We start from the raw sequence: 27,234 nt of genomic DNA, 5'->3' as shown, positions 1-27,234 counted from the left end.
CAAAAATTTAATTAATACGGTATTCGATATTTTCAAACCAGGCGTGCGCCCACAGCCGGCCGAAGGCCGGTTGTGGGGTATCACTCTTTTCACCCTATTTCATATCCTTACAGAACTTAGGCAAAAACGGTGAACCAGAAAGGCGGAAAAAAAATTGCAATCCTGAAGGGGGATTGAACCCAGGATCCCAGTGTGATGGTCCAGTGTGCTACCGATTATGCTACTGCTGCTATCTCCCTTGAATTCCTTCTTTTGTATCTTATAACTGTGACCAACGAAATAAGCTGTATAATAGTAAGAACCTAACCCTAAAGTAGGATCCGCAATCCGAAAAATCAACTTCTACAAATCAATCCCCCTACCATTGTGGGATGTTCATTGTAGTATCCCATTGCTTGATCCACCATGAAACCGGAGGCACGATTGTTGTCTTCACAGAAATATCATTTTCAGTATCTCACAAGATGCAAGATTTATTTTTAAAATTTCGTGCTCCACACAAAGGACCGGATGAAACTTGCTACTTAGCCAAATCGTATCCAGAGTTGTTGTAGTTGAAAACTACGCACAGAAATAAGTAAATAGTTTGCTGGGTGCCCGGCACAGGGTTGCTTTCTTTGAAAAAAACAGACAAGAAATACGAAGTTTCGAATTCAAACTGCCCTACCACCCAGGGCAAGAGAAGCCAACTCTTCCTCATAGTGTTTCGATACGGTTGGGTGCATAGTCTGTCTATGCTGTTAGTTTGGAAAAGATCTGAGACTTCTCACCATCTGGGTGATGAGCGTCAAAATTTTTTGCAGCATCAAAGAATTGTGTTGCGAATTCTGCCCATTTCCAGCGCTTCTGCAGCCACAACAATCATCAATTATAGACTAAAACTATGGCAAAAGATGTCCCTGAACGCTTGGTAACAGCGGTTGTCAATTATTATTTCATCCACAGCTTCCACGCCTCGCTCTAAGCTATGCATCAAGGGAGGCAGCAAAGCCGTCCAAATTTGACTTCACCTCTAACGCTCCACAGCAGCTTCAAATCTTTACTAGATCACCCTACATCACCATTATGCTGCAAAACATCCCCAAACAAACCGAAAATGCACAAAATCTTTCATTTTTTGTCCGAGCTGGGTGGAGCTCCTGGTGAGCTGCTGGTATACTACATGATTATTATTATTACTGAGCAGTCAGCCCTGCTGATGTGCTCAGATTTTCCCGAATACATGTAACACAATTACAATAATGATTGTAGTCCAGTTCTAAAAATGTCAGCATCTGCAACTTCAACAAGATCTACTGGTAAGGAGTTCCAATCATTAATTGTTCTTGAAAAATAACTATTTTGGTGTGCTGTGGTAGATACATGTGGTAAGATGTAGTGCAGTGGATGGTACTGTCTCGTGGATCGTGATGTTGGTAGGTAGTATGGAGGAATTGTAAGTGATATTTGTTGGTAAAAAATTTTGTGTAAAGTTTGTAGTCGAGATAATTTGCGGCGAGTCTGGAGAGTTGGCCATGAAAGCTGATTTAACATTGAGGTGACAGAACTAAGTCTACCATAATCATTCATTACCCAGCGTGCTGCTCTTCGTTGTATTTTTTCTAGCTCTACAAAATCTCCAGTTTGGTGAGGGTCCCAGACGTCAGATGCATATTCTAGTTGTGGCCTGACCATTGTTAGATAAGCAGATTCTTTAACTTGTTCTGAACATTTGTTTAAGTTACGTTTCAGGAAATTAAGTGTTTTAGATGCTTTAGTAACAATACATCATATGAAATCACAGAAACACCAACTACATGTACTACTACTACCAAACATTTTGAACCATCATTTATCATCAAAATTAAGTGACCAGTGTGGCATCAGAAGTACCGGGAAGCACTTTGGTACCATTGAGAGAATTCCTTGAAATGACGCACGAAAATTTTGACGTTCTTCACCCAGATGGTGAGAAGTCTCAGATCCTTTCCAAACTAACAGCATAGACAGACTATGCATCCAACCTTATTACATCACTATGAGGAAGAGTTGGCTTTTCTTGTCTTGGCTGGTAGGGCAGTTTGAATTCGAAAATTCGTGTTTCGTTTTCTGCTTTTTGAGAGAAAGCAACCCTGTACCGGGAACCCAGTGAATCATTTGCTTATTACTGTGCGTACTTTTTAACTACATTAACTCTAGATAATATCTAGCTAAGCAGCAAGTTCTATCTTGTTCTTTGTGTGGAGCCCGAAATTTAAAAAATAATTTTTGCATCTCACGAAATACTAAAATTGATAGTTCTGTGAATACAGCAACCGTGCCTCCGGTTTCATGGTGGATCTAGCAATGGGATACTACAATGAACATCCCATAATGGTAGGGGGATCGATTTGTGAAAGTTGATTTTTCGGATTGCGGACCCTACCTAAAGGTGAAGAAGAAACCAAAGCTGAACTCTAACCCTAACGCTAATACTACTAGACGCTTCCCCTAAAGTCGACTACTCGTGGCAACTGCTGGACGCTTCCCCTAAAGTCAACTACTCGCGGCAACTACTGGACGCATCCCCTAAAGTCGACTACTCGCAGCAACTACTAGACGCGTGCCCTAAAGTCGAAGAGAGAGAGCAACAACTACAGTAGGAAGTCTGGATGCTTTTGAGCTTAATCACGTAAGGGTTATGAAAGGTGGTGAAAAGAGTACAACCCCCGGTTGTGGGTGCGCGCCGAAGGCCGGCTGTGGGCGCGCGCCAGGTTTACTGAAATTGGTTTTGTAAAAGTGTGTGTGTGTGTGTGTGTGTGTACCCCTCTACCTATGTTTGTCTGTACACACCCACGTGGGCAAAATCGTTAAATAATGGTAAAAGCAGCTTTTACATAAGAAGTAATAGCGAAATGAAGTCTGCATTAAACTTCTGCACAGGTGAACTTTGCTATGAGTAGTCTGGCACCGCCCGCCCCTTCGCAAAAAGTAAGGGTCTGGTGAAATACAGATACTAAATCATTTCTACCGCCCAGATTCGGCGCTAGCCAATTAATGCGTGCCAATGACATTCACACATAAATCACCTTGGCAATGCAATGCGTTTGTTCGAATTGAAGGACTTTTTGCGAAGGGGCGGGCGGTGCCAGACTATAGAGCTTATCCGTTTGACGTCACACTAAATATTTCCGTATAATTACAGGTTATCTTCGTGAATGCGTGAAGCAAGAGTGAGTTACAAGCCAAAGAACACTACTGAAAATAAGAAGCTGTGGTGCATTTGTTATGTTATTCGTTGCTTAGTAATAACCCAAATCTATCCGCAACTGGAACAGTTTACCCACTGACACTATCAAATCCCAATCTCTACAAGTATTTTTAGATAAATTATAACTGACTCTTATCTATGTGATTTGTAATGTTTTCCTTATCTGAACATGATAGTTTGTAACTGTGTTTCCAGTAATCATAATCATAATAATTATAATATCGCTTCGTAGCTGGAAGAAACAGGGCCATTAAACTCCAGCTGCTCGCTGGTTTGCACTGCTGAATTAACCCAGTCCCCTTTATTCCCGCTCTTCAATTGGCTATTACTATAAGTAACTCACTCGGTGTAGCGATTTCCCCCAAGTCTTTCTTATTTTTTTCCTGGGCTAGATGGACTACCCTTGCCACCACCCCCAGCACTAGGTGTTAAAGTGCCAAGTCTTTCTTTATTGTGCAAAGTCGCAAAAAGGTTCATTTTCTCGCATGGGTCCCATTGATTTTTGCCTCAAAAACATGGTGTCTAGTAACTGTTACTACTTAAAATGACGTAAAAAGACGTAAACGGATAAGCTCTATGCTCTGAGGTGGTTTCTTTTTGGCGGACTGAAATACGGACATGGCGACTTTCCTCAGACTGCCTTCTCCTCGGGTTTTCAGGCGTTTAGCAACTGAAAAACAATGGTGCAGGCCTCGTACACTGCCAGGAATAGCCTATCGCTTCGAGCTGCAAGGGGGCGTATCCCTTATGCAAGGGGGTGTCACTCCAATATACACAGTACTACGATCTGCGATCGCGGACAAAGCTAAAGGTCAATGAACAAGGCCGATTTTTCACGAAAAACAACGGTCAAACTGTTTTCCTAGCACGGTCAAAGCTTCGCGAGTAAGTAGTGCACGAAAATATAGCAAATATAAACGGAACCATGCAGGTCCATGATCAAGACAAAAATTCGATGAAAGTCATTGGTCAAAATCGAAAATCGATCTTGACCAGCTTTGACCGCGGTCGCAGATCGTAGTACAGTGCTTATTGGAGTGACACCCCTTGCTTACGTACGCGAACGAAGATGAAGAGCAGCTTTGAGGCTTTGTCGAGAGAATTTGTGGGAAAAAACACGTTAGTCACACTATAAAACAGTTTAGAAGATACTTCTGTGCGTAATATGTGGGTAAAAGCGATTTGTTTAACAAATGCTTCCTTAGCAGTGCATAGCAACGTAATTACTTATTTATTTATTATCAAGACACACTGTAGTGTGTCGAGCGGCCCAAGAAGCCAGCGCGCAACACTCGTGAGTATATTGACAGGAAGAACAAAAACGCGATTTTCGCACCTCCATAGCTCTGTGCTGCCTTGATGAAACAAGACGATTTTTGCTGTGGATACTCCCTCCAACTTCAGCACTCCATATTCCAAATTTGAGCGAAATCGCTCCAGGCGTTCCCGAGATATGCGACTTCAAAAATTGGCTTAGTTTCTTCGTTTTTTTTCTTATTATTTTTCTTCCTCTTTTCGCACACTTACAAAAACTGCTATAAAACGCGAACGTTTATTATTATTATTATTATTATTAATGGACAAACATTGCTTGGCAGTACAAGACTGTCAAGCTAGGCCGCAGGCCTTTGAGAGTGCCCATATCTTGTTGTTCTCCATAAATCATCAAGATTCTTCTTAAACAATGCCACGGTTGGTGCAGAAATAACATCTGCATGCTGGAAGAGAATTCCACAAATTAACTACTCTGTTGGTGAAAAAATTATGCCTCACTAGCAGCCGAGATCGAAATTTAAAGAGTTTACGATGGTGACCTCTGGTGGTATCCGTTATATCCGATTGCCTTGAAATTTGGCACACAGAAGGGGGGTATAAAGGCGCATCTCGGTACCAACTTTGGCTGGAATACGATAAACAGGCAAAGAGTTATGAGCGATTATTCACGAAAAATAACACCAATATGTTGTCACGCCTACAGGGTAAACCGCGTATGGGAAGAAGCTGAAAATCGGTGGGTGAATAGGTTAACTATTGAACCCCAAACCATTTGTGGTTTGAAAGAAATCGAGCTTAAAATCAGGAAGATACAACGAAAAACCAACAGTGTGTAACAATTATGCAATCGAGATTAGCTAATAAAAAAAACGACTGCTTGCCACGCCTACCAGATGAACCGCTTTGGGTAATGCTTTGAAAATCGTTGTACTGATGGAGTAATCATCTTAGAAAGGCTCATCAATGGTGTAGAAGAATCAGACTTAAAGCCACGGAGTTATAACACGAAATCCAACTTGGTGCAGCAAGTGCTAGATCGAGATACTCTAATAGAGCAGTCATCCTAATAGAGCAGTCATTCTAATAAAGCAGTCACCCTAAAGAGAATTCAAGAGATCAGCTAGAAACAAGTAACCTGCATAGAGATCAGCTACAAACAATTCACCCTGTAGAGAGATCAGCTAGAAGAAGTTACCTTGTAGGGAGTTCATGCAACCATAGATATTATATACTACGTACCCGGGATTGCGTACCGACTTCGTTAACACTTATCAACACTGCCAATCCTTTTTTTTTTTTTCCCGGGCTTGATGGACTGCCCTTTCCTACCATCCCCAGCACAGATTGCAAGTGCTGGCCAACTGAACAAAATTAAGCAGACAAATGGGATTCCACAGTCACTAAGTCCACTGACTGTGGAGTCCTGGTGTAAACACCAATGGAAGACCGTGCCCCACGAATACACTGAATTGCCGAGTGCAAAAACGAAAAGCTCAGGGAACAACGCAGCCAACCCAGAACCACAGAATAATCATCTCCCCACTTTTTGGCCAGAAGAGAAGCAAGTCGCTTATAAAAAACAGTAGCCTCATGGGCTAAACCACCAGTGGCAGCCAAAACAATTGGAGTGAAAGTGGCATGCTCCACTTCTCGAACCCGCTGACCATAAGCACGATGCTTAATCTTTTCATGCTTCCTAAAGGTGGACGACAGAGAGGAGGAACTATTAGAAGGAGCAAAAGGGTTAAAAACACGGACATCAATGAAACATCTCTCCGAACGACCACCCCAGAAGCCGTTTACAGCAACATCCAAGCGAGCCGAATCCTGAGTATTAGAGGTGGCAAGAGGGAACTCATCAGAATGCTGAACCGGCTGTAACTCTGGCTCCACACACACCTGGGAGCAAACCTCAGTAAGAAGGGTAGCAGTAAGGACCCTAATCTCGTTATGACGTAAGGAAGGTAAACCCCCTTTGGGACAGGACAAAGCATGCTCAACAGAAAAGGAGGTTCCGCAAGCACAAAGGGAAGGAGGACGAAGTGGGGACCAACCATACCTCAAAGCCAAAGCATCCTGGAAAGCAGATCTATGGAGAGTGAAACCATGCTCACTCAAGGGTAAGGTGGTGAGCCAGCTTGAAGCACCTCTAACAGTAGCCAAGTCCATCGCACGCCTCAAGGAAGGCCCAAGCTGTTGGTATAGCTCAGCAAATTGTGTAGAACAGTGTTCAGATTTGGCTTTCCTTAAAAGGGCCTTTCTGGCCTGCTGAGAGGCAACAGCCTCAACAAAACTCAAATCATGATTCAATATACATTGGCTAAGAGGTTCCGTGACATCACGAGATGCAGCCAACTCACTAACACATCTTCTTGTGGGGACAAAAATACCCAGGCCTCCCCACCGAGCAGGAAGGGCAAACAGGAGCTGTGAACTATCACTGGGCGGTGAACAGCCAGTTAAAGTAGGAATAAATACTTGGCGAATCATATCTTCCAGTGGCTGAAAAGCATCACACACACAAGGAACTGTTCGAAAAACAAACAGCCAACGACTGGATAGACCATGGGTGAAGGCACAGTATGCAGCATGGGGCTGACTCTCCGCAAATCTTGATAACCTCTTAACCTCTGCAGACCAGCCCTTAACCTTCTCAACAACAAAACTATTCACATAACTATCAGACCCAATAGCAGCCCCCAAATAAGGGCGGCCCTCCATAGATATTCCAATTCCAGAACCACTGAAGATTGAAGCAGCATCCTGCTGCAAATGTCCCTTGATGATAAGCCAAGTTTTGGTCGCGTTAACAAAGTACCCAAACGAAGGGCCAATTTCACACAGACAGTCCCACCACTTACGCAAAACAGTCAACTTCCCACAAGCACAAGTGTCATCAGCATACCAAACCTGCTCCACTCCTGAAGGGAGACACCTCAGAAGTGGAATTGTGGCCAAAGCATAAAAGGGCATGGCCAACGGATCCCCTTGGGTAGTTCCCTCTTCCGACAGTATTACATCACCTGAAATGAATAAACTAGCTGGAGACCGGTAAATATTAATCAAGATTGGAGCAAAGGGTGGGCAGAGCTGTCTAATGTTGTGTAAAGCAACTATCCTATTCAATGAGTTAAAAGCATTACTTGCATCCACAAGTAAAACAGCATCACAATCCTCATTACCAAAAAGCTCACGTACTGAATGAACAGCAGCCTCCACACCCGCCATTTGACCGGCACACATTTGCAGAGGACCAGCCACAATCTGGATGTCCTCTCTGATAACGGAAAGGACTGCCTTGGCCACAATCCTCCTCACAACTTCACAAACTCCAATAGGCCTCACTCCTGGCCTCTTGTCTAAAGCAATCAACCTACAAGCCACAAAAGGGGAAAGAATTTCTGGGGAAATAAATGGAGTACAGATACGTCTAGCAAACAAAGCCAAAGCAGCACACAACTCACTTGAAGCTGAGTGGAAACCAGTGCAGAGACGTCTCCAACAGCGAGCATCCACACCAGATGGACCAGCCGCACCCGTGGTCCGGAGTGCAGCAGAACGAATGACACAGCCATCTAAAGGGTCAAATATTACAGGATGGATGACAGGTGGATTAGCCCAATCCGGCAGTAAACAGTTTACATGTAAAGGCTGTGCAGAAGGATGCTTAGACTTAAGGACATCTCTAAATGAATAAGTTGTGGAATCAACAACAACATTGTCATTCAAATTCAAAACTCCTCCATGTCCCTGTTCATCCAATAGCTGGAGGGCAGCCTTGGTCTTTCCTTCAAACATCAACTTGGCAAATAGACGAGAGGAGTGATCACTTGACCGACGCCCCCATCCAGATTTCAAACGGGCTTGAATAGTTTTGCCCTCGTGTAAGAGACCAAGAAGGTCACCATTCCTCCAGAGTACCATCCTCTCACCCAGAATTCTTCCATTGTCCACAGGTTTAGAACGAGGAGAAGTACGTTGTAACAAGATTGAGCAGGCCACGAACACAGCCTTGAGGGCAATAGACTCCAAGGCAGAGCCCTGCTCCACAGCACGAAACAATCTTGCCAACTCACAAACAAAGGCCTTACCAGCTGAACCACGAGGTACTTCAAACACATTTCTTCGCCAATGAACCACCTCTCTATAGACAACATTCAGATCTTCACAAAAACTGCTAGAATCTTTAGTTCCCCAAATAAAATCACACTTTGCCACTGGTGGAAACTCAGGAAGTTCAGGACAAGATGGTGACTCCTGAGACAGAGAATCCCGAACTCCAGGAGGACGAGGAGAATCCTGTGGGGTAGGATGTATAGGGGATTGTGTCCTCACTGGAGAAGGGGGGGCGTCATCAGGAATAATGAAGCGACAGCAACGTTTTCCAGATGAGTCCATGTAGTTTTCTAGAAAATGTTTCAAGGGTTTGTCCCTATGACGGATAGTGGTCTTCCAATTCTTAGCCGCGGCTTTTCCTGCTTCACGCTGAAACTGACATGGCATAATGGTCTTAGAGTCCAACAAAATACAAAGGCTGGAACCACTGGATAAGTCACCGGTTAACAACTTAGCCTGCAAAGTCCCGCAGACGATATCCAGGGTCCCTGTGGCAGTAGCGTTTTCTGACGCCATTACTCGGGGCACGTGACTCGACTTGGCCAAACGTACTATTGGAGTGACACCACTAACACTGCCAATTCGCGTTGTACTTCAATATACGGTCTTCTGTTAGAAATCGTAAACGTTTCCCGTAAAACTGGCCACCTCCTGGCGATTTTACTAATGCGAAAGATTTAACCTCTTCAACATTATGTAAACAGTGAAAGGATGCACTCAAACACTTCTCAATACACTGAATTACCAGGAAAACGCTTGAAATACAGCATAAGCATCGTGAAAGTGATTTTACAAGCCTCAAATCCGCCACCATATTTCATCGAGTAACGACTCAAAAAACCAAGCTACAATCGTCATCTCTATCTTAAACGATTCGTCTGTGTCCACTCAACCAACAGCATCATAGTAAGTGACATATTTAGCCATTTAACAAGAGCTGAGATCCCCAAACACCTTCTAACAACACGAAGCGGACACCACTATTTTACCACTCAGCTCGTGCCGATTTTCTAGCTTTGACACTTAGCCTATCAGGATCTGTTCTCTAGTCATTGGAACTGTATAGGGTAGCAGATATGATGCTGTTGAGCTCCAGTACTATGCCGCCTAATACAACACTTGCGCGGTACACTACAAAGGAAAAGTGTTAACGAGTACAACGATGATCGTTCCTTTGAAAACCGGCGGTGCGCAATCCCGGGTACGTAGTATATACTATCTATGATGCAACTATATGGAAAGAGATAGTTCAGCTACAAGAAATCACCTTGTAGAGTTCAGCTACAAAGAAACCACCATGTAGAGAGTTCAGCTACAAACAAATCGCCCTGTAGAGAGATCAATAGAAAAAGTTACCTTGCAGAGAGTTCAGCTACAAAGAAACCATCATGTAGAGAGTTCAGCTACAAACAAATCTCCCTGTAGAGAGATCGGCTAGAAGAAGCAACCTTGTAGAGAGTTCAGCTACAAAGAAACCATCATGTAGAGAGTTCAGCTGCAAACAAATCACCTGTAGAGAGTTCAGCTACAAATAAATCTCCCTGTAGAGAGATCAGCTAGAAGAAGTTTCCTTGTAGAGAGTTCAGCTTCAAACAAATCACCATGTATAAAGATCAGCTAGAAGAAATCACCTTGTAGAGAGTTCAGTTACAAAGAAACCACCATGTAGAGAGCTCAGCTTCAAACTAGTGACCTTGTAGAAACATCAGCTAGAAGGAGTTACCTTGTAGAGAGTTCAACTACAAAGAAACCATTCTGTAAAGAGCTCAGCTGCAAACAAATCACCTATACAGAATCCAGCTACAAACAAATCACCCTGTAGAAAGATCAGCTAGAAGAAGTTACCTTGTAGAGAGTTCAGCTATAAAGAAACCATCATTTACAGAGTTCAGCTTCAAACAAATCACCTGTAGAGAGTTCAGCTACAAACCAGCTAGAAGAAGTTATCTTGTAGATAGTTCAGCTACAAACAAATCACCCTGTAGAGAGATCAGCTAGAAGAAGTTACCTTGTAGAGAGTTCAGCTACAAAGAAACCATCACTTAGAGAGTTCAGCTTCAAACAAATCACCTGTAGAGAGTTCAGCTACAAACAAATCTCCCTGTAGAGAGATCAGCTAGAAGAAGTTCCTTGTAGAGAGTTCTGCTACAAACAAATCTCCCCGTAGAAAGATCAGCTAGAAGAAGTCACCTTGTAGAAAGTTCAGCTACAAAGAAACCATTTTGTAAAGAGCTCAGCTGCAAACAAATCACCTGTACAGAATTCAGCTACAAACAAATGACCCTGTAGAGAGATCAGCTAGAAGAAGTTACCTTGTAGATAGTTCAGCTACAAACAAATCTCCCTGTAGAGAGATCAGCTAGAACAAATTACCTTGTAGAGAGTTCAGCTACAAAGAAACCACCATGTAGAGAGTTCAGCTGCAAAGAAATCACCCTGTAGAAAATTCACAAATTGCCCTGTAGAAAGATCAGTTAGAAGAAGTTACCTTGTAGAGGTTCAGCTACAAAGAAACCATTCTGTAAAGAGCTCAGCTGCAAGCAAATCACCTGGACAGAATTCAGCTACAAACAAATCACCCTGTAGAGAGATCAGCTAGAAGAAGTTACCTTGTAGATCGTTCAGCTACAAGCAATTCACCCTGTAGAGAGAGCATCTAGAAGAAGTCACCTTGTAGAGTGTTCAGTTAAAAAGAAACCACCATGGAGATTTCTGTAATAAAAATATGTATTATATATATAATTTGTACATTTACTGATAAAATATTTAAAGTGCATCTACTTCATCTTTTCTTCTCGCTGTGGTAAAGAAAAAAAGATAGGTTAAAAAAGTCCCAAAGCCTGGCTTTGGGGTATACAAATCCAAAAAGAAATGAAATCTAATCCAAAACAGCCAAGCTGTAAAAAGTGTACAGCCAAGCGGCACAAAAATTCACCTGAATTGTCATTATTAAAATTTTTACCATTAACCTACCATCACAGCCATTTCTTGGCCGCCACCTTGGATTTCACATCTTTTTTCACCGTAGCCTTTTTGAGGGCCGCACACTTTTTACAGCTTGGCTGTTTTGGATTAGATTATTATTACTGTGTCAACTTCGCAAGTGAAGATTTTACACAGGAAGGGGGGGATTTATGCAATTACAATTGATTAATTTGATTCTTAAAGAGGTAATTTCTTTGATGTGATTAGGTAAGTTATTCCAGATATTACAAGCATTAGATCTGAACGAGTGCTGATAAGTGTCTGTTCTTGCAAATGGAACTAAAATATTATTCGCGTGAGATCTTTATGGTATTAGATGAAATGATGTCACTGAGTGGGACACATGTCAAGTTATGAATGATCTCAAAAAGGAGCACAAACGGAAGGTCTACGAGTATCTAGTTGTTGCCACCCAAGTTGATGAATCATACTTGATACACTGCTGGTACGATAAAAATTGTTTGTAACAAACCTTGCAGCTCTTCGATTAATCTTCTCTAACTTCTCTATGTCTCTTCTTTGCCATGGCAACCAAATGATACTTGCATATTCTAATTGTGGTCAGACTAAGGACAAATAGGCAGTTTCTTTAAGGTGTTGATTATTTAATTTAAGATTTCTTCTTAGGAAGGACAAGGTACGGCTGGCTTTAACAGTAATATTGTGTATATGTTTGGACCACTTAAGATCTGATTGTATAGTAACGCCCAGGTACTTACAATTCTCAACTATTTGTAACGGAGTGTCGTGTAGGTAATATAGTCAGATATTATCTTGTGTTTGGTGGCTCTAATGACTTTTAAGACATGGCATTTAGGTATGCTAAATATAAGTAGCCAGGTACTTTCCCATAATTGTAAGGATTGCAAGTCTTCTTGGAGTTGTTGTACATCACTTACTGACATGATCTCCTTATATAATACAATGTCATCCGCAAAGAGGCGGATTTTACTGTGCTTTATATTATCAACAACATCATTCATGTAGATTATAAATAGTATAGGGCCCAATACAGTTCCCTGAGGGACACCGGATGTTATAGCTACCAAATCAGACGAAACGTTATCAACAGTCACTCGTTGGTAATGATCTCTTAAAAAAGAAGAAATCCATTGATAGATATTGCCAACAATACCGTACCATTGTAGCTTGTGTCTTAATCTGTTGTGGGGTACTGTGTCAAAAGCTTTAGCAATATCCATTAATATAACATCAGTCTGCTTTCCACTATAGCTATCATAGCTTTTGGCTAGGTCATTAACAAATGACACTAACTGTGTTTCACAGGACCTGTTGTGTCGGAAGCCATGTTGGGACTCATGAAGTAAATTGATACTTTCTAAATGTTTCATTAGATGGGAAGATATGATGTGTTCTAGGACTTTACTAAATGTAGACGTGAGCGAGATTGGACGGTAGCTTTGAGGAGCTGATCGTTCCCCCTTCTTGTAAATGGGTGCCACATTAGCCACTCTCCAATCATAGGGGACTTCACCTGTGTCCAGCAATTTCTCAAATATTAACTTTAAGACAGGGGCTGTGACTTCAGCAGTTTCCTTTAAAAGTCTTGTACTTATTTCATCTGAACCTGAAGCTTTGTGAACATCAAAGTTTTGAAGTAGTTTAATTATACCAAAAGTGGTTAATTAAACGAATACGAAAATTTCATGAATTACGAAATATGAGAGTTTAATAATATTATTGTACAACCCAAAACTACCCTATTGTAAAATAGTAAGACATAGTTGGTTAATTCATAGTAGCATAATTATACTGTCTATAGTAGAAGTAGCACAACGTCAACTTGTTCTAAAACCGCATTGGTATCTGAAAAATACCTTTATAAGCTACTAATACCTAAATACCTTGCAACCCTTCAAAAGATAACTCTTACTATACTAGCACAATGTGGGTATTAGTGTAAATTATAACTTACCCATGTCTTTAAGAGTAAAGGTATTTTCCTAATACTGTACTGTTCTTCAAAACTGCAATATTGCCCATTAGTATAGCGATGTAGCCCCCAAAATTAGCCAAATCGTGCACTTTTTCATAAAAGCATAAAACTTTCCACAAAACAGTATTCCTCAAGACATGCATTTTTTGATATAGTGCCATCACAGATTTGACCTTTGGTGACCTTTATGGCCATTTTTGCTCAGAAATTTGATCATTTCTGTCTAGCTCCCTGAGGCAGTAATTGACGTTTTAAAACATGATACCAAAGTAAAGTTCTTGTTGAATGAAACAACTTGGTTTTTATTTGAAGTTAATAGGTGATTCCATTTTGAATGCTTTCTTAGCTGCAAAATTGTCTGAGTTTACTCACCCTTGGGGTGTAAATTACCTATGTGGAGGTAAATTTTCTCAAAATTCATGGGTAATATAAATGATCATATCTTTGGAATGAAATCACCTATTAACTTCAAATAAAAACTAATTTGGCAGCACTTATGAGCTCCTGGTCTAATGATGCTGTAGACGGACAGTTGAAGTGGGGAAGTATGCACATCGAGTTACTCTAATAGAGTAGTCTACAACTCTAATAGAACAGTCACTTAAATGTGTAAGTATCTACTTAAATTACATGTACAAGCACAGTGAAATAGTCTAAATACCAACTCATAGTGCTTAAAATAGTGTATAGTGCTTATCTCCAGACCCTCCCCCCCAGAATGGCATTCATGTTTGTTGTATGTTTCAAATTTTAATGTGTGATTTTCATTGCCAAAGTTACCCACCTCCTTACCATTTTGGCCTGTTTTATTACCCTTGGTACTGTACTAGCAGAACAGAAGAAAACATAACTAGCAGTCTAGCTATGTCAATAAGTTCTTAATAGAGATGTCACTTTTTTTGAATTGTGACCAGATTCAATTTCACACTGCTTAATTTTCAAAAAAAAAGTTTACATGCTGTAAGTGTGCATGCAATAGGCAAAGTTTCCCATGCTTACTTGATCATAGTCCTCCTAAACTTACTCTAGCTTTTGTTGTATTTTGCAGTAGATGATGTGCCTACTGAATTGTGGGTAACTAGATATGGTGTTAGAGATGGAGTATGTGCTGCTGGTAATATAAAATGGAAAGATTTAGGACATGAATTGCTGGACAGAGAATACCATAAAGAATTAGGTATCATAGAAACAAATCACCCTTTTGATGTGAGGGCACGGTTCTCAAAGATGTTCAACAAATGGATCCAAACTACTGCCAGAGCAAGCTGGAGACAGTTAATCAAAGCATTATTTAATATTGGCCTAACTGCTCTGGCAAAGGATGTTGAGCAACGATTACTGCCTGTAAGACATGATCGTGATTGTCTAGTTGTACCTGAGTTCCCAAAAAGCCAGCCTCACCAGCCTGATATAGTTTCAACAACAACACCACCAGGTAAGGGTATGGTATTTGTATAGCTATACACATAGCACTATCATTACTGGTTAAAAGTCATGTGTGCCCAGTGTAACTCTTTAACAAAGAAAAGCAAGTGGCTACTATATGAAGGTGGCTACATATACAGTAGTATCTAGGCTTCTTCTCTCTCTCTCTCTCTCTCTCTCTCTCTCTCTCTCTCTCTCTCTCTCTCTCTCTCTCTCTCTCTCTCTCTCTTGTAATCAAGCATATTTCTGTATCTATTTCCAGTTATACTATGAAAGTTTGAATAGGAAATTATAAAGTGAGATCTCTATAAAGTAAAATAGTCAAGCTGTAATAAAGGGTGCAGCCCCCAAAAAGGCCAGGATGAAAAAATTTTGAAAAATCAAAAGTGATGGCCAAGAAATGGCTGTGATGGTAGGTTAATGGCAAAATTTTTAATAATGGCAAAATTTTTAATAATGGCAATCTCTTTTCACCCTGGCCTTTTTGGCTGTCGTACCCTTTTTTTTACAGCTTGGCTGTTTTGGATTAGATATCACTTCTTTTTGTATTGCAAGCCACAAAGTCTGCCATAAGCTGGCTTTGGGGCTTCCTTTTCTGTTTGTTACTACAGGAATTATTGAACAAGAGAAAGAACCATTAGTGTGTGTTGCTTTGTGTCTGATTAAATGAATAAAATGATTATAAAAGGTAATTTGTTACAGAACTGAACTGTAGCTGAATAGGGTTTTAATCGCCAAAGTTTTTTCCATCATTAGTAGCAATCACATGAGCAGATGTAGCGAGACCACATTGCATCATTGAAATTGGTCCTGCAATATTTTAAACTACTAGCTACCAAGAGATAAGAAAGAAGGCTCAGTTCATTGCCACATGAGGATTCGAATTTGAAATGCCTTTGGAATATATGTTATCACCTTCCTGGCACTGAGCATAATTCACTGCATCAGAGTGTGAGCTACACTGTAAAACTAAACATTGCTCTCAACATTCATAACACTAGCAAATGACATTCTTGCACATGGTACTTTCGTGTAGAAATAGTGTACTTACGTGCTCCTGTATAATCTATCATTTGTTTGGTCAGATAATGCATACATTAATTAAGGTAGAGTCCCCTGTAAATCTCTAATTATACTAAGGATAAAAGGAAATGTAGTTGAAATTATGTCATAAATAAACAATGAATGAAAACTACAAGGATTATAAGGTTGCACACGTACCAGCAATGTTTTACGAAGACACTAATGTTTAATAATTAGGCTTTTTCATACTGGGAAATGAACAGATGTTTCGTTCTATGTAGCACCCATCACAAAGTGTGGGAAACTACATTCGATTCAAGCTGAAAATGACGGATGACCATGCCTACTTAATAAGTAATGTGATTGGAAGTTGCTAATTATCACTGGAGGTTCAATTAGTTTGTATTTTAGATACAGTTGGATCTGCAAGAATTCAATATGTTACCTGATTTTAGAGTAGAACGTTTGAAATGATATTTATAAAACAAAAAAAAAACATAAACAATCCGTACTTTTAAAACTATTGTTTCACTACAGCATAGCTCAGTGGGAAAATCCCTACATTAGCATGTTATAATAATTATTTTGTTCAATGCCAAAGTAGGGATCATCCCACTGAGCTATGCATATATGCTGTAATACCATCATTCATCTCTACATTTAATATACTAGTTTGTTTGATTTTTTGTTATACCATACAGCTACACTCATGTGACTGTTCTGTTAGGATGACTCCAGTATCTTGAGCCAGCCTTTCACCTACTGGGGGCATGTCACTATTTCATATTTTTACTGTGCTAGCATTATGAATACAATTAGACTAATAATAAGAGGTGTGGTTATCGTGATCACGTAAGTAGAGTGTTAAGAGGAGTAGTCTCAGTGCTAGATCGCTATTATTCCATTATTGTGTATAATCTCGATCTAATCATGAAATTACAGGTATCTACTTAGCAGAAGTGCTTTAAATAGTTTGTGGCATCTAAATGTACTGCTCAAGGAAAGTGTTGATATGGTAAATTAATGCCTCAATATGGTTTCATTGCATGAAGAAGAGGAAGAATAGCCTGATTGAAACAAAAGAAAAGACGAGGCACAGAGGGTACAACCCTGAAAAGCACATCCCACTGGTGAGTTTGATATTGTGACATAAAATGGTGGCTGTGCATTGCTTTGTTTGGCCTCCAGCCTTGCGACTGTGGTCAGGCAGGCTGGCGGCCAGTAAGCTGGACTTGAGAGTTACTTGTATCAAACCAGTCCTTGTTATTACATAACACCGAAGTTAATGGGTTTGGCTGTCAGTTTTGTATTGCTGGGGGCAGGCCCTCATCAATACAAAATCCTTCATAGAATATCCCCTGAAGTGTTGCTTTGCTGTAGAGATGTATCAATGTAACATGTAATAGTTGTATCATGTACCCCAGTGATTTGCCTGATATGTACACCCAAGCTCGAGGCCGTTAGTCCCGAGAGCGTGGGTGTACATATCAGGCAAATCACGAGGGCACGTGATACAACTGATATGTACCATGTGGGCTAATAGCCTACTGTGGTGGGCGATTAATCACCCAAGCCAATACGAGGGCGACTAATCACCCAAGCCAATACGAGGCAACCCGCTGGATTTATTATATAGAGAGTCTTGCAAAATTCGATTATGGGTCAGCACCAAGTAACGTTGCAGTTACGTTTGTTACCATAAACGGGAAAATCCTATGAATATCACGGAAACACTCAATTTTGCGATTTAACAAGTATTTCAAAGTTGCTACATCGTTTAACCACTGTTTACAATGTTTTCTAAACATCCAGAGGGGTAAGCTTTGCTGTAGAGTGGTTACCTCATGATATACGAAAAGTGGGCGTGGTACGTAATCAAACACGCGATTGTAAATTAACCATGACACTAGTTCTCACCTTAAACTTCCGTTTGTCAACTCATAGGGTGGTAAGGGTGTCGAATCGCCTTCGTATGAGTGCTGTAGAATGCAAAATTGGGTTCATGGTTTTCATCACGTGAGTAATAATAAACTCCCACAATCGAATACTGCCAGGATTCTTATAAAAACAAACGTTACCTCATCAGATATATCAAGGCCATGGTACATTTAAATGTATCATGGCCAGCCATGGTTTATTTTAAATGTACCATAGCCAGCCATGGTTTAACTTAAATGTACCATGGCCAGCCAGGGTTTATAAGATATGTACCCTGGAATTTGGCTTTGAAGTTAGGTGGTTTCATGGTACATTAGACGTATATACAACTACCCAATCACACTATTGATTCTTGTACTTACATTACAACAGCTTTATATATATTATCATTTGGCATGAGTTTGTAAAGCTGTGCAAGTTGCTTTGGTTTATTTGAAATAGACAGTATAAAGGTGAGGTGGTAATGGATGAGGCCATGTGAGTAAAATGTTTATCATTCAGGGCAGTCCATGACCCTGCATTCTTTAGTAGTTTGCCCAAACGTATACATGTTCAAAATTGTTCTGAGTAGTTTTGGAGTATGGAATGATTCAATGATGACACACTTTTTTCATAGACAAGTGTTAAAAGCTGGTCAAACATGATTGGTACTTGACACCATGTTTTGCATTTGTGTTGGACCAGGCACCACACAAAATTGTGCACGGGTAGCTATGGGGATTCAGAACCACTGTGATCTAGCTGTCTGTGGTTAATGATCAAGTACTGTCGGTGAATTAGACACTATTGCCCTAACCAATACATTTGTCAAAATTGGAGCTGCAAGGTCGAAGACTGGTAGGCCTGTTATTTCCTTTGGCACCGGAATGGGGAAATATCAACCTACAGTACATGGCCAAACTCATTACCAGTTGTGGTATGCTATTAGTTTACAGGGAATTGGTCCAGCCCCTATTAAGCTGCAGCATGAATTGAGGGTAGTGTATTCTTCATTTGGGATGTATATAATATCTAATCCAAAACAGCTAAGCTGTAAAAAAAGTGTGCGGCCCTCAGAAAGGCTATGGTGAAAAAAGATGTGAAATCCAAGGTGGCGGCCAAGAAATGGCTGTGATGGTAGGTTAATGGTAAAAATTTTAATAATGACAATTCAGGTAAATTTTGTGAAGTGGCACAAAAATTCACCTGAATTGCCGTTATTAAAATTTTTACCATTAACCTACCATCACAGCCATTTCTTGGCCGCCACCTTGGATTTCACATCTTTTTTCACCATAGCCTTTCTGAGGGCCGCACACTTTTTTTACAGCTTAGCTGTTTTGGATTAGATTTCATTTCTTTTTGTATTTGTATACCCCAAAGCCGGCCTATGGCCAGCTTTGGGACTTTTTTAACCTATGTGTTTTTCTTTACTACAGGAAGAAGAAAAGATGAAGTAGATGTACTTTAAATATTTTATCAGTAAATGTACATATTATATATATAATACATATGTGACCGGATTTGCGAAAGGGGTCTTCCACACACATCCAATTTGCCAACTTTGACAATTGATAACTTCAGATTGGAAAGAGCTATTGCCTTGAAATTTGGGCAGTGGTGAGCACCACTATAGCTGAATACATGGTGCAATTTTCAGGTTAATATGTTACTTGAACACTGAGTTATGGTCTCCAACGTTTACAGAATTGGATGTGTGTGGAAGACTCCTTTTCGCAAATCCGGTCACATATATTGATTACAGAAATCTCCATGGTGGTTTCTTTGTAACTGAACACTCTACAAGGTGACTTCTTCTAATTGCTCTCTCTACAGGGTGAATTTTTTGTAGCTGAACGATCTACAAGGTAACTTCTTCTAGCTGATCTCTCTACAGGGTGATGTGTTTGTAGCTGAATTTTGTACAGGTGATTTGTTTGCAGCTGAGATCTTTACAGAATGGTTTATTTGTAGCTGAACTCTCTAAAAGGTAACTTCTTCTAACTGATCTTTCTACAGGGCAATTTGTTTCTGGCAGAATTTTCTACAGGGTGATTTCTTTGCAGCTGAACTCTCTACATGGTGGTTTCTTTGTAGCTGAACTCTCTACAAGGTAATTTCTTCTAGCTGATCTCTCTACAGGGAGACTTGTTTGTAGCTGAACTATCTAGAAGGTAACTTCTTCTAGCTGATCTCTCTACAGGGTGATTTGTTCGTAGCTGAATTCTGTACAGGTGATTTGTTTGCAGCTGAGCTCTTTACAAAATGGTTTCTTTGTAGCTGAACTCTCTCCAAGGTAACTTCTTCTAACTGATCTTTCTACAGGGTGATTTGTTTGTAGCTGAACTATCTACAAGGTAATTTCTTCTAGCTGATCTCTCTACAGGGTGATTTGTTTGTAGCTGAATTCTGTACAGGTGATTTATTTGCAGCTGAGCTCTTTAAAGAATGGTTTCTTTGTAGCTGAACTCTCTACAGGATGATTTGTTTGTAGCTGAAATCCCTACAAGGTAACTTCTTCTAGCTGATCTTTCTACAGGGCGATTTGTTTGTAGCTGAGTTCTCTACATGGTGGTTTCTTTATAGCTGAACTCTCTACAAGGTGACTTCTTCTAGCTGATCTCTGTACAGGGTGATTTGTTTGTAGCTGAACTCTCTACAGGTGATTTGTTTGTAGCTGAACTCTCTACAAGGTGATACTTCTAGGTGATCTCTCTACAGGATTCCTTGTTTCTAACTGAACTCTCAACGGGGTGATCTGTTCATAGCTGAACTTTCTACTGGGTGATTTGTTTTGCAGCTGAACTGTCTAAATGGTGGTTTCTTTGTAGCTGAACTCTCTACAAGGTAATTTCTTCTAGCTGAACTCTCTACAGGGTGACTTGTTTCTAGCTGATCTCTCTACAGGGTGATCTGTTCATAGCTGAACTTTCTACAGGGTGATTTATTTGCAGCTGAACTCTCTACATGGTGGTTTCTTTGTAACTGAACTCTCTACAGGGTGATTTGTTTGTAGCTGAACTTTCTACAAGGTGAATTCTTCTAGCTGAACTCTCTACAGAGTGATTTATTTTTTGCAGCTGAACTCTCTACATGGTGGTTTCTTTGTAACTGAACTCTCTACAGGGTGATTTGTTTGTAGCTGAACTCTCTACAGGGTGATCTGTTCGTAGCTGAACTCCCTATAAGGTAACTTCTTCTAGCTAATCTTTCTACAGGGCGATTTGTTTGTAGTTGAGTTCTCTACAGGGTGATTTGTTTGCAGCTGAACTCTCTACATGGTAGTTTCTTTGTAGCTGAACTCTCTACAATGTGACTTCTTCTAGCTGAACTCTCTACAAGGTGACTTGTTTCTAGCTGAACTCTCTACAGATGATTTGTTTGCAGCTGAACTCTCTACATGGTGGTTTCTTTGTAACTGAACTCTCTGCAAGGTGACTTCTTCTAGCTGATCTCTCTACAGGGAGATTTGTTTGTAGCTTAACTCTCTACAGGTGATTTGTTTGCAGCTGAACTCTCTACATGATGGTTTCTTTGTAGCTGAACTCTCTACAAGGTAATTTCTTCTAGCTGATCTCTCTACAGGACGATTTGTTTGTAGCTGAACTCTCTACAAGGTGATTTCTTCTATAGCTGATCTTTCTACAGGGTGATTTGTTTGTAGTTGAACTCTATACATGATGGTTTCTTTGTAGCTGAACTCTCTACAAGGTGATTTCTTCTATAGCTGATCTTTCTACAGGGTGATTTGTTTGTAGCTGAACTCTCTACATGATGGTTTCTTTGTAGCTGAACTCTCTACAAGGTAATTTCTTCTAGCTGATCTCTTTACTGGACAATTTGTTTGTAGCTGAACTCTCACATGATTGTTTCTTTGAAGCTGAACTCTCTACAAGGTGATTTCTTCTAGCTGATCTTTCTACAGGGTGATTTGTTTGTAGCAGAACTCTCTACAAGGAAACTTCTTCTAGCTGATCTCTCCACAGGGAGATTTGTTTGTAGCTGAACTCTCTACACGTGATTTGTTTGCGGCTAAATTCTCTACATGATGGTTTCTTTGTAGCTGAACTCTCTACAAGGTAATTTCTTCTAGCTGATCTCTTTACAGGGTGAATTGTTTGTAGCTGAACGATCTACAAGGTAATTTCTTCTAACTGATCTCTCTACAGGATGATTTGTTTGTAGCTGAACTATCTACAAGGTAACTTCTTCTAGCTGATCTCTCTACAGGGTGATTTGTTTGTACCTGAATTCTGTATAGGTGATTTGTTTGTAGCTGAACTCTTTACAGAATGGTTTCTTTGTAGCTGAACTCTCTACAAGGTAACTTCTTCTAGCTGATGTATCTACAGGGTCACTAGTTTGTAGTTGAATTCTCTACATGGTGGTTTCTTTGTAACTAAACTATCTACAAGGTGACATCTTCTAGCTGATCTTTCAACAGGGTGATTTGTTTGTAGCAGAACTCTCTACAAGGAAACTTCTTCTAGCTGATCTCTCCACAGGGAGATTTGTTTGTAGCTGAACTCTCTACACGTGATTTGTTTGCGGCTGAATTCTCTACATGATGGTTTCTTTGTAGCTGAACTCTCTACAAGGTAACTTCTTCTAGCTGATCTCTTTACAGGGTGAATTGTTTGTAGCTGAACGATCTACAAGGTAATTTCTTCTAACTGATCTCTCTACAGGATGATTTGTTTGTAGCTGAACTATCTACAAGGTAACTTCTTCTAGCTGATCTCTCTACAGGGTGATTTGTTTGTACCTGAATTCTGTATAGGTGATTTGTTTGCAGCTGAACTCTTTACAGAATGGTTTCTTTGTAGCTGAACTCTCTACAAGGTAACTTCTTCTAGCTGATGTATCTACAGGGTCACTAGTTTGTAGTTGAATTCTCTACATGGTGGTTTCTTTGTAACTAAACTATCTACAAGGTGACATCTTCTAGCTGATCTTTCAACAGGGTGATTTGTTTGTAGCAGAACTCTCTACAAGGAAACTTCTTCTAGCTGATCTCTCCACAGGGAGATTTGTTTGTAGCTGAACTCTCTACACGTGATTTGTTTGCGGCTGAATTCTCTACATGATGGTTTCTTTGTAGCTGAACTCTCTACAAGGTAACTTCTTCTAGCTGATCTCTTTACAGGGTGAATTGTTTGTAGCTGAACGATCTACAAGGTAATTTCTTCTAACTGATCTCTCTACAGGATGATTTGTTTGTAGCTGAACTATCTACAAGGTAACTTCTTCTAGCTGATCTCTCTACAGGGTGATTTGTTTGTACCTGAATTCTGTATAGGTGATTTGTTTGCAGCTGAACTCTTTACAGAATGGTTTCTTTGTAGCTGAACTCTCTACAAGGTAACTTCTTCTAGCTGATGTATCTACAGGGTCACTAGTTTGTAGTTGAATTCTCTACATGGTGGTTTCTTTGTAACTAAACTATCTACAAGGTGACATCTTCTAGCTGATCTTTCAACAGGGTGATTTGTTTGTAACTAAACTCTCTACAAGAAAACTTCTTCTAACTGATGTCTGAACAGGGTGAATTGTTTGTAGCTGAACTCTCTCTTTTTTTTTTAATTTAAATTTTTTTTTTAATTTTTCCCGGGGTAACCAGCACCCCTTGCCACCACCCCTAGCACTAGATGTTGAAGTGCTAGACAAAAATTGGACTGAGATTAAAGGGAGCAATTTAAATAATTAGGGGGAAGGCACCCGACCCTCTGATAGTACAAGGTCAAGTGCCCTATGGCTGATGGGACAACCACTGTGGGAGCGCGCCCCCCTAAGGCACGCAATCGCTGAGTGGAGCAACGAGAAGCTGATGCGACAACGTAGCCAAGACATCGCGCTGCTGTAGGGAACTTCTCTCTTCAGGGACAGTAAGTAGGCTAGATGTTTGTAAAAGATGCTGGTACATCCACCGATTCCACCAAACGTTGAAAAGACCTATGGGGTAAATGAACCCATCTCAACCTCCCTAACCCTCTGCTCATATTTCCTACGTTTCTCCTTTTCAAATCTCCGATACAATGAAGCCACTGGTGTAGCACGGTATGACGAAGCAGTTGGATTAAACACCTTAACATCAAAGAAAGCCTGTTGGTGGTGACCACCCCAGAACCCAACAGCTGAAACATCCAATCGTGCTCCATCCTCACGATTTGCAGTAGCGTATGTGAGTGTTTCACCAGAGAGAGACTGTAAAGGGGGCTCAACACACACATCAGTACAGACTTCTGACAGGATGGCAGCAGTAAAATCCCTAAGTTCGTTGTGCCGAAGCTGAACTCTCTACAGGGTGATTTGTTCTCTATACAGGTTACTTATTTCTAACTGATCTCTTGAATTCTGTTCAGGGTGATTGCTCTATTAGGATGACTGCTCTATTAGAGTATCTCGATCTTGCACTTGCTACACCAAGTTGGATTTCGTGTTATAACTCTGTGGCTTTAAGTCTGGTTCTTCTACGCCATTGAAGAGCCTTTCTAAGATGATTACTCCATCTGTACAGTGATTTTCAAAGCATTACCCCAAGCGGTTTTTCTGGTAGGCATGATAAGCAGTCGTTTTTTTATTAGCTAATCTCGATTGCATAATTGTTACACACTGTTGGTTTTTTCGTTGTATCTTCCTGGTTTTTAGCTCGATTTCTTTCAAACCACAAAAGGTTTGAGGTTCAATAGTTAACCTATTCACCCACCGATTTTCAGCTTCTTCCCATACGCGGTTTACCCTGTAGGCGTGACAACATATTGGTGTAATTTTTCGTGAATAATCGCTCATAACTCTTTGCCTGTTTATCGTATTCCAGCCAAAGTTGGTACAGAGATGCGCCTTTATACCCCCCTTCTGTGTGCCAAAGTTCAAGGCGATCGGATAAGGCGTTCGCGTTTTATAGCAGTTTTTGTAAGTGTGCGAAAAGAGGAAGAAAAATAAGAAGAAAAAAACGAAGAAACTAAGCCAATTTTTGAAGTCACATGTCTCGGGAACGCTTGAAGTGATTTCGCTCAAATTTGGAATGTGGAGTGCTGAAGGTGGAGGGAGTGTCCACAGCAAAATTCGTGTTGTTTCATCAAGGCAGCACAGAGCTACGGAGGTGCGAAAATTGCGTTTTCTTTCTTCCTGTCAATATACTCACGGGGTTGCGCGCCGGCTTCTTGGGCCGCACGACACACTACCGTGTGTCTTGATCTAATCCAAAACAGCCAAGCTGTAAAAAAAGAGTTCGGCCCTCAAAAAGGCTATGGTGAAAAAAAGATGTGAAATCCAAGGTGGCGGCCAAGAAATGGCTGTGATGGTAGGTTAATGGTAAAAATTTTAATAACGACAATTCAGGTGAATTTTGGTGCCGCTTGGTCAATTGGCACAAAATTCACCTGAATTGTTGTTATTAAAATTTTAACCATTAACCTACCATCACAGCCATTTCTTGGTCGCCACCTTGGATTGCACATCTTTTTTCATCATAGCCTTTTTGAGGGCCGCACTCTTTTTTTACAGCTTGGCTGTTTTGGATTAGATTTCACTTCTTTTTGTATTTGTATACCCCAAAGCTGGCCTACGGCCAGCTTTGGGACTTTTTTGACCTATCCTTTTTCTTTACCACAGGAAGAAGAAAAGATGAAGCAGATGTACTTTAAATATTTCTGATTTTATCAGTAAATGTACAAATTATATATATATATATATATAATACATAATATTCATTACAGAACTCTCCATGGTGATTTCTTTGTAACTGAACACTCTACAAGGTGACTTCTTCTAGCTTCTCTCTCTACAGGGTGAATTGTTTGTAGCTGAACTCTCTACAAGGTAACTTCTTCTAGCTGATCTCTCTACAGTGTGATTTGTTTGTAGCTGAACTATCTACTAGGTAACTTCTTCTAGCTGATCTCTCTACAGGGTAATTTGTTTGTAGCTGAATTCTGTACAGGTGATTTGTTTGCAGCTGAGCTCTTTACAGAATGGTTTCTTTGTAGCTGAACTATCTACAAGGTACCTTCTTCTAACTGGTCTTTCTACAGGGCAATTTGTTTGTGGCTGAATTTTCTACAGGGTGATTTCTTTGCAGCTGAACTCTCTACATGGCGGTTTCTTTGTAGCTGAACTCTCTACAAGGTGACTTCTTCTAGCTGATCTTTCTACAGGGTGATTTGTTTGTAGCTGAACTATCTACAAGGTAACATCTTCTAGCTGATCTCTCTACAGGGTGATTTGTTTGTAACTGAACTCTCTACAAGGTAGCTTCTTCTAGCTGATCTCTCTACAGGGTGATTTGTTTGTAACTGAACTCTCTACAAGGTAACTTCTTCTAGCTGATCTCTCTACAGGGTGATCTGTTTGTAGCTGAATTCTGTATATTGGTGATTTGTTTGCAGCTGAGCTCTTTACAGAATGGTTTCTTTGTAGCTGAACTCTCTACAAGGTAACTTCTTCAAGCTGATGTCTCTACAGGGTCATTAGTTTGTAGCTGAATTCTCTACATGGTGGTTTCTTTGTAACTGAACTCTCTACAAGGTAACTCCTTCTAGCTGATCTTTCTACAGGGTGATTTGTTTGCAGCTGAACTCTCTAAGAGGATACTTCTAGCTGATCTCTCTACAGGGAGATTTGTTTGTAGCTGAACTCTCTACATGATGGTTTCTTTGTAGCTGAACTCTCTACAAGGTAACTTCTTCTAGCTGATCTCTCTACAGGGCGATTTGTTTGTAGCTCAACTCTCTACATGATGGTTTCTTTGTAGCTGAACTCTCTGCAAGGTAACTTCTTCTAGCTGATCTCTTTACAGAGCGATTTGTTTGTAGCTCAACTCTCTACATGATGGTTTCTTTGTAGCTGATCTCTATACAGGTTACTTGTTTCTAGCTGATCTCTTGAATTCTCTTCAGGGTGACTGCTCTATTAGGATGACTGCTCTATTAGAGTATCTCGATCTCGCACTTGCTACACCAAGTTGGATTTCGTGTTATAACTCCGTGGTTTTATGTCTGATTATTGTACACCATTGAAGATCCTTTCTAAGATGATTACTCCATCTATACAGCGATTTTCAAAGCATTACTCCAAGCAGTTTATTTGGTAGGCGTGGCAAGTAGTCGTTTATTATGAGCTAATCTCGATTGCATAATTGTCACGCACTGTTGGTTTTTTTGTTGTATCTTCCTGGTTTATAGCTCGATTTCTTTCAAACCACAAATGGTTTGAGGTTCAATAGTTAACCTATTCACCCACCGGTTTTCAGCTTCTTCCCATACGCGGTTTACCCTGTAGGCGTGACAACATATTGGTGTTATTTTTC

At 40.4% G+C, this 27,234-nt stretch overlaps 2 protein-coding genes across 5 annotated transcripts in view; one reads left to right on the top strand and one right to left on the bottom strand.

The window, feature by feature from the left end:
- LOC136264585 (uncharacterized) overlaps positions 1–27,234 on the top strand; it is a 174,580-nt gene that overhangs the window by 56,360 nt on the left and 90,986 nt on the right. For 3 of the 4 annotated variants that reach the window (XM_066059351.1, XM_066059350.1, XM_066059349.1), the window contains exon 2: positions 14,611–14,997. The exons of the other annotated variant lie outside the window; for it this stretch is intronic. In XM_066059351.1, the coding sequence (XP_065915423.1) occupies positions 14,611–14,997 (387 nt within the window). The remainder of the gene's footprint in view (positions 1–14,610; positions 14,998–27,234) is intronic. 4 annotated transcript variants of the gene reach the window in all.
- On the bottom strand, positions 5,843–7,429 carry LOC136264052 (uncharacterized). The gene has a single exon (XM_066058734.1). The coding sequence runs from the start codon at positions 7,223–7,225 to the stop codon at positions 5,876–5,878; it is 1,350 nt and encodes a 449-aa protein (XP_065914806.1). The 5' UTR covers positions 7,226–7,429; the 3' UTR covers positions 5,843–5,875.

The sequence above is a fragment of the Dysidea avara genome, chromosome 8, assembly GCF_963678975.1.
Source record: "Dysidea avara chromosome 8, odDysAvar1.4, whole genome shotgun sequence".
Lineage (NCBI taxonomy): Eukaryota > Metazoa > Porifera > Demospongiae > Dictyoceratida > Dysideidae > Dysidea > Dysidea avara.
The sequence above is the reverse complement of the archived record's forward strand: the minus strand, read 5'-3'. Positions and strand labels throughout refer to the sequence as shown.